This window comes from Rhinatrema bivittatum, chromosome 8 (assembly GCF_901001135.1).
Source record: "Rhinatrema bivittatum chromosome 8, aRhiBiv1.1, whole genome shotgun sequence".
Taxonomy (NCBI): domain Eukaryota; kingdom Metazoa; phylum Chordata; class Amphibia; order Gymnophiona; family Rhinatrematidae; genus Rhinatrema; species Rhinatrema bivittatum.
Genome location: NC_042622.1, coordinates 206,922,985 through 206,942,535, shown reverse-complemented (window position 1 = coordinate 206,942,535; position 19,551 = coordinate 206,922,985). Strand labels below are relative to the sequence as shown.

The 19,551-nt window shown below is 44.8% G+C and overlaps 1 protein-coding gene across 1 annotated transcript in view; it reads left to right on the top strand.

The window, feature by feature from the left end:
* The window catches only part of TSPOAP1 (TSPO associated protein 1), a 1,024,985-nt gene that overhangs the window by 915,712 nt on the left and 89,722 nt on the right, over positions 1-19,551 (top strand). Inside the window, exon 27 of the mRNA XM_029613537.1 lies at positions 15,983-16,054. Within this exon, the coding sequence (XP_029469397.1) occupies positions 15,983-16,054 (72 nt within the window). The remainder of the gene's footprint in view (positions 1-15,982; positions 16,055-19,551) is intronic.

Sequence of the window (19,551 nt, the reverse complement as noted above, 5' to 3'; positions counted from 1 at the left end):
ACCAATTTCGCAAGTGACCATTACTACAGATGCATCCACCTTAGGGTGGGGAGCACACATTGGTCATCTGCAGACTCAAGGTACTTGGACAAAACTCGAAGCCACATTTCAGATAAACTTCCTAGAGCTTCGAGCTATACGTTATGCGCTGCATGCGTTCAAGGACTGCCTTTCCCACAAGACTGTTCTGATACAAACAGACAACACAGTAGCCATGTGGTACATCAACAAACAGGGAGGTACGGGCTCGTATCTCCTTTGTCAAGAGGCAGCTCAGATTTGGGACTGGGCCCTAGCACATTCAATGCTTTTACGGGCCACTTATCTAGCAGGAATTCACAATGTAGTGGCGGATCGCCTCAGTCGTCAATTCCAACCTCACGAGTGGTCTCTGGATCCAGAAGTGGCGACCAAGATTTTTCAACGTTGGGGCCAACCAACAGTAGACCTCTTTGCATCACAAGTGAATTACAAAGTGGACAATTATTTCTCCCTGTTCAAGCAGACACACCGCTTACCCAGGGATGCCTTTGCTCGCCACTGGAACTTAGGCCTTCTATACGCATATCCCCCGATACCGCTAATAACCAAAACTCTAGTGAAGCTACAACAGGACAAAGGGTCCATGATACTCATAGCCCCATATTGGTCTCGACAGGTATGGTTCCCCATACTTCTAGACCTCTCGATCAAAGATCCAATTCGCCTGGGCACAGCACCCACTCTCATAACTCAGGATCAGGGCAGGTTGCGCCATCACAACCTTCAATCCCTATCCCTCACAGCATGGATGTTGAAAGCTTGATTCTATAACCTTTTAGTCTTTCAACTAATGTCTCTCAAGTGCTTGTAGCTTCACGTAAACCCTCCACACGAAAGAACTATCGTGCTAAATGGAAAAGGTTCACCACGTGGTGCACACAAAATAGTATTAACCCTTTTTCCACACTACATCATCTCTATTAGACTATCTATGGCATCTCTCAGACTCGGATCTTCAGACCTCATCAGTAAGAGTGCATTTAAGTGCAATCTCAGCTTATCATGATACTGTTGGAGATGCACCAATATCAGTACAACACCTAGTTAGTAGATTTATGAGAGGTTTAATTCAACTTAAACCTCCACACCGACAACCGGCCACACAATGGGACCTTAATGTGGTCTTAACAAGGCTCATGCGTTCTCCTTTTGAACCCATGGATTCCTGTGATGTTAAATGTCTCACGTGGAAGACTATTTTCTTAATAGCCATCACATCTGCAAGAAGGGTAGTGAGTTGCAAGCACTTGTCACATACTCACCCTACACAAAATTCCTACATGATCAAGTGGTACTCCGTACACACCCAAAATTTCTTCCAAAGGTAGTTACGGAATTCCATTTGAATCAATCTATCATCTTATTTATTTAACACTTTTCTATACCGACCTTCATGGTTGAAGACCATATCAGATCGGTTTACATCGAATAGGGGAATTGTAACTAAAACCATAAGTAGAACAAGAAGAATAAAGTTACATATAACAAGGTTAGTAAACTTGGAAGCTTGAACTACTAGAAAGAATAGGCCTAAGGAACGTAGTGTTTAAATAGTATAAACAGTAACAATCATCGGTTCTTAGTCAGAACTTGAAGGTAGTATGGAGGTCCGTTGTTCATGAAGGATATTCGGTCTAATGTGTATCAAGAGGATCTGAGAAGGCTTGGCGGAAGAGCCAGGTCTTTAGTTTTTTCCTAAATGTTAAGAGGCAGGGTTCCAGTCTAAGTTCCGATGGGATGTTGTTCCAGATAGTTGGGCCTGCTGTCGAGAAGGCTCGATCTTTGGTCGAGGTGAGGCGAGTGGCTTTTGTAGGTGGGGCCTGTAAGGTTCCTTTATGAATTTCTCTAGTCGGTCTGATGGTGATATGGAGAGAGAGAGGGTATTTGAGGTCAAGATGCAGGTGATTGTAAATGGATTTGTGAATTATAGTGAGTGATTTGTGGATGATTCTGTATTTCACCGGGAGCCAATGTAAGTTACGGAGGATGGGTGATATATGTTCTCCACGGTTGGTGTTGGTCAGAATTCTTGCTGAGGCGTTCTGTATCATTTGTAGTGGTTTGGTGGTTGAGCTGGGGAGACCCAAGAGGAGGGCACCGCAGTAGTCTATTTTAGCAAATATCAAGGCTTGCAGAACTGTCCTGAAGTCGTGGGTGAATAGTAGAGATTTGATCTTGCCTACTTTCTTCCCAAAACCACACTCTCATCAAGGAGAGAGGGCTTTACACACCTTAGACTGTAAGCGTGCACTAGCATACTACTTAGATCGCACTACAGCCCATAGAAAATCCAACCAGCTCTTTGTTTCTTTTGATCCAAACAAGCCTGGAAAAGCAGTAGGCAAGCAAATGCTATCAAATTGGCTAGCAGATTGCATACAGTTTTGTTATGAAAAAGCAGGCCTTCCTCTCCAACGTCGAGTAAAGGCACACTCAGTATGAGCAATGTCAACCTCAGTAGCACACTATCGTTCAGTGCCAATAACTGACATATGTAAGGCCTCAACATGGAGTTCTCTTCACACCTTTGCGGCTCACTACTGTCTCAACAAAGAAGGACGACCAGATTCAGCCTATGGACAATCTGTCTTAAAGAACTTGTTTCCAGTATAATCCCAACTCCTTCCACATCCAACTTTTCATGATTTCAGGCTGCCTCATTTTCCCAACAGTACACCAGTTGTTCTGCCTGTTGCACAAGTTGTACACTGTTGGTCCAATACAAAGATGACTCAGCCTGTAGCTTGCTAATCACCCATATGTGAGGACTAGCATCCTGCTTGTCCTAGGATAAAGCAAAATTGCTTACCTTGTAATAGGTGTTATCCCAGGACAGCAGGATGTAGTCCTCACGAAACCCACCCGCCACCCCGCGGAGTTGGGTCCGATACGTTTTATTATTTTATTTTTGGCTAACGCTAATTGCTACAAAACAAACTGAAGGGAGACCCCTGTGGCTGAGAATATCATGGCATTCTGAGCATGCTCAGTGGGCACAGAGTGCCAGTCAAAAGTTTCTAGAAACTTTGACAGACGTTTTTCCGTATAGGTCTCCATTACTTATGTCACCCATATGTGAGGACTACATCCTGCTGTCCTGGGATAACACCTATTACAAGGTAAGCAATTTTGCTTTTCATTAAATCACTAGCAGTGACTGCTGTTTCTGTATGGAGTAAAACATCATTCACGCTTTTCCTTGCATGGACAGCTGCATAACAGTCAACCCAAGCAAGGAGCTGTACCTTCTTCATGACTCACTATAAATCTATTACCTCGGATTGCTGTTCACTACCATAAATCCCATATAGCACACTTCTGGACACCACAGTCACAATGACCTTCCTGTGCAACAACCGCACAGAGATTCTGACAAATTCCTATATATCTCTGCACACATACACCATAACCTCAGCCCCTCAATTCTTTCATTGTTGAGCCACGGCATTTTTTCACCATGTATTTACTCATAGGTCCCAAAAAATTGCTATGAGTAGGATTCAGTGAAATTCAATTATCAGTGGACCTAAGCTGTTCAACTGCTTCATCCCTGATCCATATTGCAGATCTAGAGCCAAAACCTAGACTGGTCCTGGTCATACTCGCATTTACTCAGGGTTACAGAGTTCGAACTAAAATCTTCTCAACCCTCTATGCGTCTCTTCCGCTCCATGTAGAGTTTCACATTAACTTCCTGGAGCTTTGAGCCATGAGTTATGCCTTTATGCCTTACAATACTGCCTATGCAGCAAACCTTTGTGCATACAGACAGACAGCATAGTGACATTGTGGTATTTCCGACACACAAGCACGCACAACCTCTTAGCTGCTCTGCTAGGAAGCTGTGCAGCTCTACTCTTGGCCCTTGCTCACTCCATGCATCCCCGGGCCACTTATCTAACAGACTTAACTGAACACACTAGCAGACTTTCTCCACATAAGTTTCCATCCTCTCGGATGGTCTTGGATTATATATGTAGCGAGGAATATCTTCTAGCACTGAGGTCAACCGAACTTGCCCTCTGCGTCTGAATCAAACCATATGGTGGACAGATACTACTCCCTACACATGTCTCCAATGCATTCCCATGGACACCTTTGCTGCAACAAAGGCCTCTTATATGTGTCTCTTTCGATGCCTATCATAGCCAGCATCCTTATTATGCTACACCGGGAAGGGGTTCACTGTTCTCACAGGACAAGCAAGATGGTAGTCCTCACATATGGGTGACATCATCAGGATGGAGCCCAATCATGGAAAACTTCTGTCAAAGTTTCCAGAACTTTGACTGGCCCCGACTGGGCATGCCCAGCATGACACTAACCCTGCAGCCAGCAGGGGTCCCCCTTCAGTCTTCTTTTTTCCGCACAGAAGTAGCCTCGCAGTTTAGGAGCTCTGAAGAGATTCCTGACAGGAATTTTCCTCACGGAGTTCATTAAACTTAAATTGCCCCACAGGGTTCCCTCCTCTAACTTTTCTCAGGCCGCGGTACTCTGGTAAGTTTTTGACCGTCTTTCATCGATTACAGTCGAGTTTGGCCCTCTCAGCCTACTGGCCGTCGACCGTACCGCGGCTCGATTTTTTTCTATGGCCATGGTGTCGGGGTTTCGTCGGTGCCCAGACTGTACTCGTACCATGTCTATCACAGACCCTCATGGAGTCTGTGTAATGTGTTTAGGCCGTGAGCATGATGTCCTGACTTGCACCAAATGTGCCCTCATGACACCAAAAGGTCGTAAAGCTAGAATGGAGAGGATGGGACTCCTCTTCCGTGCGCATACCCTGACGCCGTCCATCGCATCGACGTCATCGGAACCGGCACCGTCGAAGTCGCACCAGCATCGACCTCCATCCGGTGACCGTCTGCCATCGACGTCTTCACGGCCATCGACTCCCGGTACTCCCCCGGGTACTCCCCCTCGGAGCGAAATCATCGACCGAGCCACCGTCCAAGCCACCATCGAAGAAGCCCCGTCCAGAAATGGCACGACCATTCTTGTGAGCAGGACATCGAGGGCACCCCTCACCCGATCGGGGTTTGGGAGTCGTGATTCCGCCTGTAAAGGTGGTCCCTCCGACTGTGCCTCCGCCTCCCTCTTCCGTCACGGAGCCGGGGCTGCTCGCTCCAGGTCTCCGGGAAGAACTGGATCGGCTGGTCCAGGAGGCCATCGCCAAGGTGATGCAACGGCTTCAGGTTCCTCCGGCACCGAGAGTGGTACCGGCCACTGACCCGATGACAGCAGTGCTGGCACCGCTGCTATCGCGGATGGAAGCGCTCATGACCGCCCTTCCACCGGTGATTCCCAGGTCTCCGATGGCTCCGGTGCACTCCCCGTTGACAGCTTCATTGGGAGGAGAAACACCGTTCCACATTCCTCCTTCGGGAGTATTGCCTCAGCCATCGATGCCATTTCGTCCCTCACCACCGATTCATTCATCGGGAGCAATGCACACATCGGCGCCATCGATGCCTTCGATTCCGGCACCGATGCCTTCCAGGCCGTCCACGGTGCCCCGGCAATTCCTTCGATTTTCTCGGAGCCTCAGCCGGGACATTCCGGTATCCAACCCCCTTCTCGTCCCCCAGGTCAGTCTGCTGATCCTTATGACACCTGGGGTGATGATACTTCCACAGACACCGATGACTTACCTTCACCTCCCTCTCCTACTGAAAGTAGAAAGCATTCTCCTCCAGAGGGCCTTTCTTACATTAATTTTGTGAAGGAAATGTCTGAGTTGGTCCCTTTTCAGCTTCAGATGGAGCAGAATGATAGGCACCAGATGATGGAGCTCCTTCAATTCCTGGATGCCCCTAAAGTGATCACTTCTATTCCCGTTCATCAAGTTCTTCTTTACCTCCTCAAAAATAACTGGGAAAACCCAGGATCCATTGCCCCAGTCCACAGAAAAGCTGACACTACCTATTTAGTACAGTCAGCCCTCGGCTTTCAAAAACCTCAGCTCGACCACCACTCAGTTGTGGTGGAATTGGCTCAAAAGAAAGCAAAAAGGACGAAGCCTCACTCATTTACCCCTCCTGTTAAGGAACACAAGTTCCTAGACAATATTGGTCGACGAGTGTTCCAAGGGGCCACGCTCATCTCCAGAATTGCTGCTTACCAGCTGTATATGACCCAATACAATAGGGTCATTTTCAAGCAGATACAGGACTTTTCTGAAACCCTGCCTGAGCAATTCCAACAATAGCTTCAAATCCTTGTCAACAAGGGGTTTGATGCAGGAAAGCATGAGATAAGAACAGCTTAATCTTCGACACCTCTACTAGAGTGTCTGCAGCTGCCATTTCGGCAAGACGATGGGCCTGGCTCAAATCTTCCGGCCAGAAGTACTTTCGGCCAGAAGTACAAGACAGGCTATCTGACCTACCATGTGTAGGAGACAATCTGTTTGGTGAACAGATCCAGCAAATAGTGGCTGAATTAAAGGACCATCATGAGACCCTTAAACAGCTCTGATCGATACCTTCCGACTTCCCTTCAAGACAGCCCTTTAGGAAGGACTCTAAGAAGTCCTTCTTCCGTCCAAGGAAGTACTATCCTCCACCAGCAAGGTCCCGAACTATGAGGCCTTCTCAAAAACATCAGTCTTGCCAGGCCCGAAAGCAAAAGCTGCAAGCAGCTCCCCATCCGGGGCCTGCTTCAGGTTTTTGACTTTCACTTGGAGAGCAGCAGCCTGATTCCTCTGCCAAGCATACCAGTGGGAGGTCGATTGTGCCACTTTCACGGCATGTGACAATCAATCACAACCAACCAATGGGTGCTAGCAATCATTGCTCAGGGTTACCACCTAAACTTTCTTGCTCTTCCACCGGACTCACCACCTCTACAAGCATGGAGAGTATCCGATCATTCTGTCCTTCTGGAGCAGGAGGTTTCCCTTCTTCTCCAGTTAAGAGCAATAGAATCTGTCCCACTCTAGCAGCAAGGCCTAGGGTTCTATTCCCGGTACTTTTTGATCCCCAAAAAATCCGGGGGAGTTCGTCCAATTCTGGACCTACGTGCTCTCAACAAGTACCTACAGCGAGAAAAATTCAAGATGTTAACCTTGGGTCGCTTCTACCTCTTCTGCAAAGAGGAGACAGGCTCTGCTCTCTGGACCTTCAGGACACATACACACACATTGCGATAACACCAGCTCATCGCAAGTACCTCAGGTTTTTAGTAGGCCCAAAGCACTATCAATACCGAGTGCTTCCGTTCGGCCTAGCATCGGCATCACGAGTCTTTACCAAATGTCTCGTGGTTGTCGCAGATTTTCTCAGGAAAGAAGGTGTTCACGTCTACCCCTATCTCGACGACTGGTTAATCAGGGCTCCAACCCAGCAAGCCGCTCTGTCGTCCCTCCATTTGACCCTACACACTCTAATTTTTCTAGGATTTCTCGTCCATTACGAAAAATCCTATTTAGTCCCATCTCAAACCTTGTCGTTCATTGGGGCAGACTTGGACACCTTGCAGGCAAAATCCTTTCTACCTCAACAACGAGCACTAACCCTCGTGTCTCTCGCTCACCAGTTGCAGTCTCAGCATACAGCAACAGCTCGCCAATTCCTCGTCCTTTTAGGACACATGGCGTCCTCAGTCCATGTCACACCAATGGCTTGCCTGGCCATGAGGCTCATGCATTGGATTCTGAGGTCACAATGGATTCAAGCTGTTCAGCCTCTGTCGACCATTGTCCACATCACCGACTCACTCCGTCTGTCTCTCGCCTGGTGGAAAAATCACAACAATCTCCTCCAGGGACTGCCCTTTCAAGTGCCAGATCCTCAACTCATTCTCACCAACGACGCTTCCAACCTCGTGTGGGGAGCCCACGTGGACAATCTACAGACACAAGGGTCTTGGTCTCCAGGGGAAGCCAAACATCAAATAAACTTCCTAGAACTTCGAGCAATGCGATATGCTCTCAGGGCTTTTCAGGAACACCTGTCAAATCACGTCATCCTGATTCAGACGGACAACCAGGTGGCCATGTGGTACATCAACGAACAGGGAGGTACAGGCTCCTTCCTTCTGTGTCAGGAAGCTGTGCAGATTTGGTCAGAAGCGCTCTCCCATCGATGTACCTCAGGGCCACCTACTTGCCGGGAGTGGACAATGTCTTGGCAGACAAACTGAGTTGTGTCTTCCAGCCACACGAGTGGTCTCTCAGCCCCTCAGTAGTGACCTCAATCTTTCGCCAATGGGGATACCCCCAGACAGACCTCTTTGCGTCCCCTCAGAACCACAAAGTGGACAACTACTGCTCCCTCATTCGGAGCGAGCGCACTCAGCCCAGAGATGCATTCTCCGTCTCGTGGGCAACCGGTCTGCTCTATGCATTCCCTCCACTTCCTATTCTTTCGAAGACTCTCGTGAAGCTACGTCAGGACAAGGGAACCATGGTCCTGATAGCACCTCACTGGCCACACCAAGTTTGGTTTCCTATACTCCAGGATCTCTCCATCCGCAGGAACATTCCCTTGGGAACGGACCCGCATCTGATCACTCAAAACGACGGATGCCTATGCCATCCCAATCTTCAGGCCTTATCTCTGACGGCATGGATGTTGAAAGGTTAATCCTTCGACCACTTAACCTTTCAGATTCGGTTTCTCGTGTCCTGATTGCTTCACGGAAGCCTTCTACAAGAAAATCTTATTCCTATAAATGGAAAAGGTATACTTCATGGTGCACTTCGCAGTCCCTTGATCCCTTTTCCTGTCCAATCCCAAGGTTTTTGGACTATCTCACATTTGTCAGAGCCAGGTCTAAAAACCTCTTCCATCAGAATGCATGTCAGTGCGGTAGCCGCCTTCCATAAAGGTGTCGGGGATGTCCCTATATCAGTACAACCCCTCGTAACACGATTTTTAAAGGGCTTGCTCCATATCAAGCCACATTTACGTCCTCCAGCCCCTTCTTGGGACCTTAATTTGGTTCTCAGTCGGCTCATGAAAACTCTATTCGAGCCTCTTCACTCCTGTGACCTAAAATATCTCACATGGAAAGTGATTTTCCTTTTAGCTATCACTTCAGCTCGCAGGGTTAGTGATTTACAGGCCCTAGTTACCTATCCGCCTTACATTAAACTCCTGCAGGACCGGGCGGTACTCCGCACTCACCCTAAATTTTTACCTAAGGTAGTTTCGGAGTTTCACATTAATCAATCCATCATACTACCTACCTTCTTTCCCAGGCCCCATTCCAGTCCAGGGGAACAGGCTCTGCATACCCTTGACTGTAAACTGGCTCTAGCGTTCTACTTAGACCGTACGGTTGCCCACAGGAAGAGCACTCAGGTATTCGTCTCTTTCCATCCCAACAAATTAGGACAACCTGTGGGTAAGCAGACTCTCTCCTCCTGGTTGGCGGACTGCATATCTCTTTGCTATCAGCAAGCAGGCATTACTTTTCAAGACCGTGTTAAAGCACACTCTGTGAGGGCCATGGCGACTTCAGTAGCACACCTACGATCGGTGCCGCTTCCTGACATTTGCAGGGCTGCCACCTGGAGTTCTCTCCACACTTTCGCAGCCCACTATTGCTTGGACAAAGCTGGAAGACAAGACTCCATCTTCGGCCAGTCTGTCCTGCGTAATCTATTTCCAACGTGACGTACCAACACCCTTCCGCCTGCCCGGTGGGGTTCAGGATGCTCTCTACCAAATTCCACCCCAGTTGTTGTGCCTGTTGCATGCTGTTGGGTACCTTTGGTGCATGTTTGGACATCCTCAGCTTGGTACTCACCCATATGTGAGGACTACCATCCTGCTTGTCCTGTGAGAAAGCAAATGTTGCTTACCTGTAAAAGGTGTTCTCACAGGACAGCAGGATGTTAGTCCTCACGAATCCCGCCCGCCGCCCCGCAGTGTTGGGTTCGTAACGTTTTGTTATTTTATTTTTCGGCACTGCCTGTAGCTTTCAAATAAGACTGAAGGGGGACTCCTGCTGGCTGCAAGGTTAGTGCCATGCTGGGCATGCCCAGTAGGGGCCAGTCAAAGTTCTGGAAACTTTGACAGAAGTTTTCCGTGATTGGGCTCCATCCTGATGATGTCACCCATATGTGAGGACTAACATCCTGCTGTCCTGTGAGAACACCTGTTTACAGGTAAGCAACATTTGCTTTCTCAGACCCACGTCCTGGCCGAGACCAGTATGCTTTCCCATACTTCTCAATCTATCACACCAGTAACCAATTCGCCTTCTCACAGGTCAGTCTCATATCATGAACTCACTGATGTTCTCAGGTACTGGTAGCATCTCAAAAACCTTCTACACAAAAATCTTACCATTCAAAATGGCATGATTTACCACTTCTAAAAAAAAAAAATAAAAAATAAAAATGGGGGTTTTACCCCCTTTATTTTTACACCACTCTTTTCTCTTACTCCCTCGGATTCTGCTCCCCAGACATTCTCTACATGGGTACGCCTCGATTCCAGTTGGCATACCACTTGGGAGTGTGGATACCCGATTACCGGTTCAACCCCTTCCGAGTCAGTTTACCATGGGTTATCCACTGATTAAGCCGCCTCTATTTTTACTGGTTACGGAATGGGGCCTATATATTAGTGCTTACAAGACTCATGCGTTCCCCGTTCGAGTCTTGCCATTCCTCTCACGTAACAGTCTGCAATCTGAAATTCTTTCCCTCGTAGTCATCACTTCTGCCAACAGGGTCAGTGAGTTCCACACCTTGGTACATACTCACCCAACCCTCCATTCCTTCGTGACCGAGTGGTTTTACATACTCAACCACATATCGTTCTTAAGGTAGAGGCAGCATCTCACCTTACTCAGATTATACTCTGCCCACTTTTTCCCAACACCTCTCTCTCACCAGAGCGAGAGGGTTTTCCATTCCTTGGACTGTAAAAGTGCACTTGCATTCTATCCAGACTGCACTACACTCCATAGGACTTACACCTAACTCTTTCCTCCTATGGAAAAAGCCAAGCTGCGAGTTCCAGTGGGCAAACAGACCTATTCCTCCTAATTGACGGTCTGTATCTTTTTTTCCTACTAACAAGCAGGCATTTCACTACAACACCGTGTGTAATCACACTCTGTTAGGGCCGTACCAGCCTCAATAACTCACCTTCGCCAGTGCCGCTTGTACATATTTGTAAAGCTGCGACCTGGAGCTCTCTCCATCCCTTCGCAGCCCATTATCGCTTACATAAGACTGGCCGGCATGCTTCCATGTTTGGCCAGTCCTTCTACCCCTCTTCTGTTCGGTTTAACTACCCAACATCCTTCCACCAACCCGTTAAGGGTTTCAGGATGCCCTCCTTACCAAATTCCACCCCCGACGTTGCGCCTTTTGCACATCTTGGGTGCATTGGGTACACTCTCGGGCATCCTCAGCTCGGTACTCACCCATATGTGAGGACTACCATCCTGCTTGTCCTGTGAGAAAGCAAATGTTGCTTACCTGTAACAGGTGTTCTCACAGGACAGCAGGATATTAGTCCTCATGAAACCCACCCGCCACCCCGCGGAGTTGAGTCTACATACGTTTTATTATTTTAGTTTCGCTTGCGCTTTTTGCTATAAGACGAGACTGAGGGGACACCTGTGGTCACAGGGATAATTGCAGGCTGAGCATGCTCAGTGCACTCAGTGTGCCAGCGTCAGTCAAAGCTTTATAGAAACTTTGACAGAAATGTTTTCCGTAGCGGGGCTCCGTCCACTGACTTCACCCATATGTGAGGACTAACATCCTGCTGTCCTGTGAGAACACCTGTTACAGGTAAGCAACACTTGCTTTCAGAAGGCATTTGACAAAGTTCCTCATGAGAGGCTTCTAGGAAATGTAAAAAGTCATGGGATAGGTGGTGATGTCCTTTCGTGGATTACAAACTGGTTAAAAGACAGGAAACGGAGTAGCATTAAATGGACAATTTTCTCAGTGGAGGGGAGTGGGTAGTGGAGTGTCTCAGGGATCTGTGCTGGGACCTGTGCTTTTCAATATATTTATAGATGATCTGGAAAGGAATATGCGAGTGAGGTAATCAAATTTGCAGATACAAAATTATTCAGAGTAGTTAAATCACAAGTGGAGTGTGATAAATTGCAGGAAGCCCCCGTGAGACTGGAAAACTGGGCATTCAAATGGCAGATGAAATTTAATGTGGATAAGTGCAAGGTGATGCATGTAGGGAAAAATAACCCATGCTATAGTTACACAATGTTAGGTTCCATAATAGGAGCTACCACCCAGGAAAGAGATCTAGGCGTCATAGTGGATAATACTTTGAAATCGTCGGTTCAGAGTGCTGCGGCAGTTATGTGTTTGATAGTTGCATGATTTTGATTGAAAATACTTCCCTTAACATAAGGCTTCAGCGTAATCTGCACGGAGCGGCAGTTACTACCCTTGACAGTAACGTGGTTAACTTACAAGGAATGGCAGTTACTACCATAAGAAACTTGCTGGGCAGACTGAATGGACCATTTGGTCTTTTTCTCCCATCATTACTATGTTTGTTTCATCTGAAGCCTCCCCTGCAGCCTCCTGTTGTACCCTGGGACCTCAACATGGTAATGGCTTGGCTCATGTGAGATCCTTTCGAGCCACTGCACTCCTGTAATCTGAAGTACCTGCCTGGAAGGTTATCTTCATGGTTGTGGTCACTTCGGTGCGCAGGGTCAGCAAGCTTCAGGCGTTGGTGACCTATCCACCTTATACGAAATTCTTTCACAATAGGGTGCTATTGCGTACTTACCCTGAGTTCCTACTTAAGGTGGTGACTGGTTTTCATCTTAACCATTCGATCATCCTGCCCACCTTTTTTCCCAGGCCTTACTCGCACCTGGGCAAACGGGCTCTGCACAGCTTGGATTGCAAGAGGGCCTTAGCTTTCTATCTTAAACGGACAGCAGACCACAGGCAGTCTACGCAGCTCTTCATCTCATTCAACAAGAATAGATTGGGAGTTGCAGTTGCCAAGCAAACATTGTCAAACTGGCTGGCGGAGTGTATTTCCTTCTGCTATGCACAGGCAGGCCTTCAGCTTGGAGGCTATGTGGCTTCGGTGGCCCACTTGCGAGCAGTTCCCATAGCCGAGATTTGCAAGGCTGCAACGTTGAGTTCTCTCCACACTTTCGCCGCCCATTACTGCTTGGACAGGGATGGCCGACTCAACAGCAGCTTCGGGCCAGTCTGTTCTTCGGAATCTTTTTCAACTGTAGAACCCAACTCTTCTTGCCTAGGGTCCTTTTTTCAGGTTCATACTGTCTCCCTCTGTTACCAACAGTACCTGTGTTGTGCCCGTGGCACCTGATTTGGTGCTTGTTGGCCTTACCTGTTTGGGAACAGCCTGTAACTGTGCATTCACCCAAGTGTGAGGACTGCTATCCTTCTTATCCTAGGAGAAATCAAAGTTGCTTACCCTGTAGCAGGTGTTCTCCTAGGACACAGGATGTTAGTCCTCACGAAACTCACCCGCCACACCGTGGAGTTGGGTTTCTTCTATGTTTGTTGTTTTATTTTTTTCGTAATTCTATATCACGAGGCTGAAGAGGGACCCTGAGTGGAAGTGCATATAGTGGCATGCTAAGTTTTCCGTGCCAGGCTCCATCTGATGATGTCGCCCATGTGTGAGGACTGACAGCCTGCTGACCTAAGAGAACACCTGTTACAAGTAAGCAACTTTGCTATATATTGAGGTTTCTGAACCTCTCATAATGTCAGACCGGCTGTTTATACTCCATGGCGGGAGTAAACAAGGTGAGCTGGCATCACAGGCTATAATAACCCACTGGATTAAGGAGGTAGTCATGGCTGAATGTGTGGATGCTGAACAGTGATTGCAGAGTCAGGTTAGGGCTCATTCCACTAGGTCTCAGGCAGTGTCATGGGCAGATATTAGATTGCTGTCTCCCATCAAGATTTGCCAAGCTTCATCATGATCCTCCTTACATACCTTTTTCAGGCATTACCACCTGGGTGTGCAGGCTCTGGAGGATGCAGCCTTTGCACGTGCAGTGTTAATCTGACTGCAGGCAGCCTCCCACACTGTTCAGAAGTAGCTTGTGGTACATCTCACTTGTGTGCATCCACCTATCTGAATGCTAAGAAAGGAGAAATTACTACTTACCTGATAATTTCCTTTTTTTTTTTTTTTTTTTTTTTAATGAAGATAGGTGGATCCACCATCCCACCTTTGGCTACCGGATGGTAGTACTGTTGTCCTCCTATGTGGCTACATGTTCCAGGGATTACTGGCAAGTGTGAATCCGGTTCTTAGCCTAGTGTTAATAACTCCTTTTCTGAGTTTAGTGGTTTCCTTTTAGCTGAATGCTGGAGTGCTTGTCTGCTAATAATCAAGTTTTGTTAGTTTGTTCACAGTTGGCTTTTGCAGAGAAAACTGGTGGGCTGATGTCAGTGCAGGGGTATATATACCATGATGACAGCTTTGCTCTGTCTCCATCTGCTGGTAGAGGTGCATAACCTACTTGTCTGGATCCACCTATCTTCATTAAAGAAAAGGAAATTATCAGGTAAGTAGTAATTTCTCCTTGCTGCAACAATGCCACAAAACAGCCTACTTACAATACGCCAAACAGCACCTAGAGAAACTTCAAAACATTTGGAACAAAATTATTTGGAGTGATGAGACCAAAATTGAACTTTATGGTCACAACCATAAATGCTATGTTTGTGGAGGAGTCAAAAATGCTTATGAAGAGAAGCACACCATCCCTACTATGAAGCATGGAGGTGGATCTCTGCTGTTTTTTGTAAAGGGGGGGGGGTGAGCTACCATGGCTCAGGGAATTTAGTCAAAATTGATAGCAGGATGAATGCAGCATTTTATCAGAAAGTACTGGAGGAGAATTTTGTATTCATCAGCCAGGAAGCTGCACATGGGGCGCACGTGGACCTTCCAACATGACAATGATCCAAAACATAAGGTCAAGGTGACCCTTCAGCTGCTGCAGCAGAAGAAAGTGAAGGTTCTGGAATGACCATCACCGTCTCCTGACCTCAACAATATTGAGCCCCTTTGGGGAGAACTCAAACATAGTTCATGCTAGACACCAAAGAATTTACAGAATCTGAAGGTTTTTTGCTAAAAGGAATGGGTAGCTTTACCACATGAAAAAAATAAAGGGCCTCATTCATAACTATCACAAAAGCCTGCAAGCCGTCATTTACTCAAAAGGGGGCAATACACCATATTAAGAACTAAGGGTATGCAAACTATTGAAAAGGACCATTTTATTTCCCTCTTTGCTATGGTTTGTTTAATGATTGTGCTATTTTGTGATGCATAATAGTTTAATTTGAAACTCATTAAAAATAACAGATGTGTTTTGTCTGATCACTCATATTTTCTTAAACTGCTACATATCTTACAAATTCTGCCAGGGTTATGTAAACTTATGAGAACAGTATTTTTCTTCTCACTGTCTTTAACTCCCCAATTATAGTGGACTGCATAATTGATAGTTGATTAACTTTAAACCATGTTGTTTGAAACTTTGGTTGATTTCTGTACAAGATTTATTTTCTTGATCTATATTATAAACATCTATAAATTGAAAAAAAAATAGCTACTGTGGAGAGTTTACTTTTTTTTTTTTTAATTTCCTGACAATTCTTATTCTTTTCTATTTCCTTTTTAAAACAGATTAGACTATTAGGAGAAGAGAAATACCGTACTTTTATGTACAATACCATTTATAGTACTGCCTTAGAGCGTGTATCAGAAAATCATTTCCTAATGTATATTGAAATTTTATCATGTAATCTAAAAACCCAGAGAGATACAGATCTGTATGACTCTTGATTGCTAAGGATATTTTGGTTAACAGACATCTTTATACAGTGATTTCACAGAGATTATATTTAATTAAAGTAACCAGAAGTGATTTTCATTCCTTACTGCTTTATTAGATGACTCTGCCTTTTGTGTGGTATTTCCAGGCTGAACTGACCTTTAATGCTGGAGATGTTATCACCGTATTTGGAGATATGGATGATGATGGATTTTTCTTTGTAAGTAACAGAATATGGAGCATTGATAAGATTACAGAAGCTGTCCATAACTCCAAAAATGTGTATCATGATCTTGTTTATATTTTGGAAAGCAAATCATATAGAAAAAAAGAGATCATGTAAAAAAGGTTAATGTAAACAAATACTTAAGCTTCCAGATGAATAACAAATGGAAACAAGAGGCAATCAAGAAGCTAGTTCCAAGGTTTTCTTCTCTGTCCCCTGGAGAACTTGCTGTCACTTTTCTTCTGCTCCTCTGGATCTTTCTTGTCACAACTCCTTCCTGCTTAAACTCATATTCTGCTCCTAGTTGTATTTCATCTTGCTATATCTCTTCTATCTTTCCATCCAGCAGTCTGTACCCTCCACTTCTCTCTTGTGCCACAACTCTAGTGTTGTTTGTGTCTTAAGTAGGCTGCAGATACAACAGTGTTTCCTGCTCAGTTCAAGCTACAGGATAGAGTCACCCTCGCTCTTCCCAGCTTCTAGCACTTAGCTTTACTCCTGGGATTGAAGGCACTCGGCACTCAACCCCTGGGCAAGGGAAATTATCATGGCCACCAACAAAAAAAGGGCATCAGCAAATCTACATGTTCTGGGCTTTAACACCCTATGTTTATACTTTTTAAACGCTGTCTCTCTTTCTTTCAGGAAATACTGTTTAGCTGTTTAGTTACTTGTGACATTCTGTGTGGTGTTTTATGGAATTCATGATAGTGTAAGAAGCATTTGGATAATCCAGATAGGAGTGTATCTAATTCTAAGGTTATGTGAAATAATTCGGAAGCTAGGTGCTTGTCAGAGTGGTATGTCTGCTTCTGATGAGTTGTCACAGTTGCTCTGATGTCCTGCCTACCTGCTCATAAGAAGCCTTTTAGGTCCGTATTCATTGGATTCACCTAGTTTCTTATAGGGTGCCAGAATCACTTGATATATTTGTATCAGTGGGGCATGGCCATTTTACATCCACTGATGAATTGTTTAATATTTAATAACTCACCCTTTTTATATTCCATTCTTAAAGCAGAGTACATACAAATATAAAATAATGAATATAAAACATAAACAACACTAAAATCAGAATAAATATCATTTATAAATAATCCTAATAGTAGTAATACAATATATACTATCCTCAGTTCCAAAAAAGGAATTAAATTAGAATAGTATAAATAATAAACTAATAATCCTAATACACACAGTAATTTACAATAACTTTCATATGAATTCAGTCTGTAGATTAAATAATATATTCCACAAGATGAACTAGCCAAAAGCTTGGTCAGACAACAGTTTAATTTCTGAAGGTTAAATAGCAACTTCATTGATAGATGTTTGAAAGCAAGTTCCAAATTGTGGAGCAAAATAAGCAAAGCTGTCTGTCTAATGATGGTAGCCTAATCTTAGCTGAGATGGAATATAGAGAAATGGCAGTTGGGATGATCTCAGAAATTTTCCTGGAACATACAGTCGTAATAGATCTTTAAGATAACTTGGTCCCATGTTGTGCAACACTTTGAACACTATACCTAAGATCTTACATTTAATGCTCCAGTAAGCAGTAACCAGTGAAGATCAATTGATTGGCGTAACATGATTTCTCAACTTGGCCCCCTTAAATAACCTAGTTGCTATATTTTAGCTGATGGCCTTTGCAGGAAGACCATGATTTAACAAATTGCGATAGCCAGTACATGTCTTGATTGAGTGTTTAATAGTTACTAAATTATCACTTGCATAAGAACCTAAGAAATGCCATACTGGGACAGACCAAGGGTCCATCAAGCCCAGTATCCTGTTTCCAACAGTGGACAATCCAAGTCACATGTACCTGACAAGTACGCAGACATTAGATAGATCACAGGCTACTATTGCTTATTAATTACCATAATAGCAGTTTATGGATTTAACCTCTAGGAACTTATCTAAACCTTTTTTAAACCTAGTAACACTAACTGATGAAATTCCAGAGTTTAACTATACGCTGCGTGAAAAAGAATTTTCCTAGATTTGTTTTAAATGAGCTACTTGCTAACTTCATGGAGTGCCCCCTGGTCCTTCTATTATCTGAGAGAGTAAATAACCGATTTACATTAACTGTTCAAGTCCTTTCATGACTTTGTAGACTTCTATCATATCCCCCCTAGTTGTCTCTTCTCCAAACAACAATCCTAACTTCTTTAGCCTTTCCTCATAGGACAGCCATTCCATGCACCTTATCATTTTGGTCGCCCTTCTCTGCACTTTCTCCAGTGCAGCTATATCCTTTTTGAGATGTGGTAACCAGAATTGCACACAGTATTCAAGGTGCAGCCTCACCTTGAATACTATTATTCCTAGTTATCCTAACATTCTGTGTGCTTTTTTTTAATGCCACAGCACACTAGGCCGACGATTTCAATGTATTATCCACTAAGACGCCTAGATCTCTTTCCTGGGTGGTAACTCGTAAGATAGAGCCTTACATTGTATAACTACAGCAAGGATTATTTTTCCCTATATGCATCACTTTGCACTTGTCCACATTAAACTTCATCTGCCATTTGGAAGCCCAATCTTCCAGTCTCACAAGGTGGTCCTGCAATTCATCACAATCCGTTTGAGATTTAACTACTCTGCATAATTTTGTGTCGTCCGCAAATTTGATCACCTCACTCGTCATACCCCTTTCCAGATCATTTATAAATATACAGATCCCTGAAGCACTCCACTGTTTACCTTTTCCCACTGTGAAAACTGACCATTTAATCCTACTCTGTTTCCTGTTTTTTAACCAACTTGCAATCCACAAAAGGACATCGCCTCTTATCCCATGACTTTTTTGTTTTCTTAGAAACCTCTCATGCGGGACTTTATTAAATGCCTTCTGGAAATCCAAATGTACCAAATCTACCAGTTCACCTTTGTTCACATGTTTATTCACACCTTCAAAAAAAGTAGGAGATTTGTGAGGCAAGACTTCCCTTGGTAAATCTATGTTGGCTGTGTCCCATCAAACCATGTCTATCTAAATGTTTTGTGATTTTATTCTTTGTCACAGTTTCCATGATTTTTCCCAGCACTGAAGTCAGGCTCACTGATCTTTAGTTTCCCAAATCACCCCTGTATCCCTTTTTTTAAATATAGGGGTTACATTGGCCATCTTCCAATCTTCAGGTATATCGGATGATTTTAATGATAGGTTACACATTTTTACTAATAGTTCTGAAATTTCATTTTTTAGTTTTTTCAGAACCCTGGGGTGTATACCATCTGGTCCAGGTGATTTACTACTCTTCAGTTTGTCAATCAAGCCGACCACATCTTCCAGATTCACCATGATTTGGTTCAGTTGATTAGAATCATCACCCATGAAAACCTTCTCCGGAACGGGTACCTCTCCAACATCCTCTTCAGTAAACACTGAAGCAGAGAAATTGTTTAATCTTTCTGCAATGGTCTTCTCTAAGTGCCCCTTTAACCTCTTGATCATCCAACGATTCAACAGACTCCCTTGC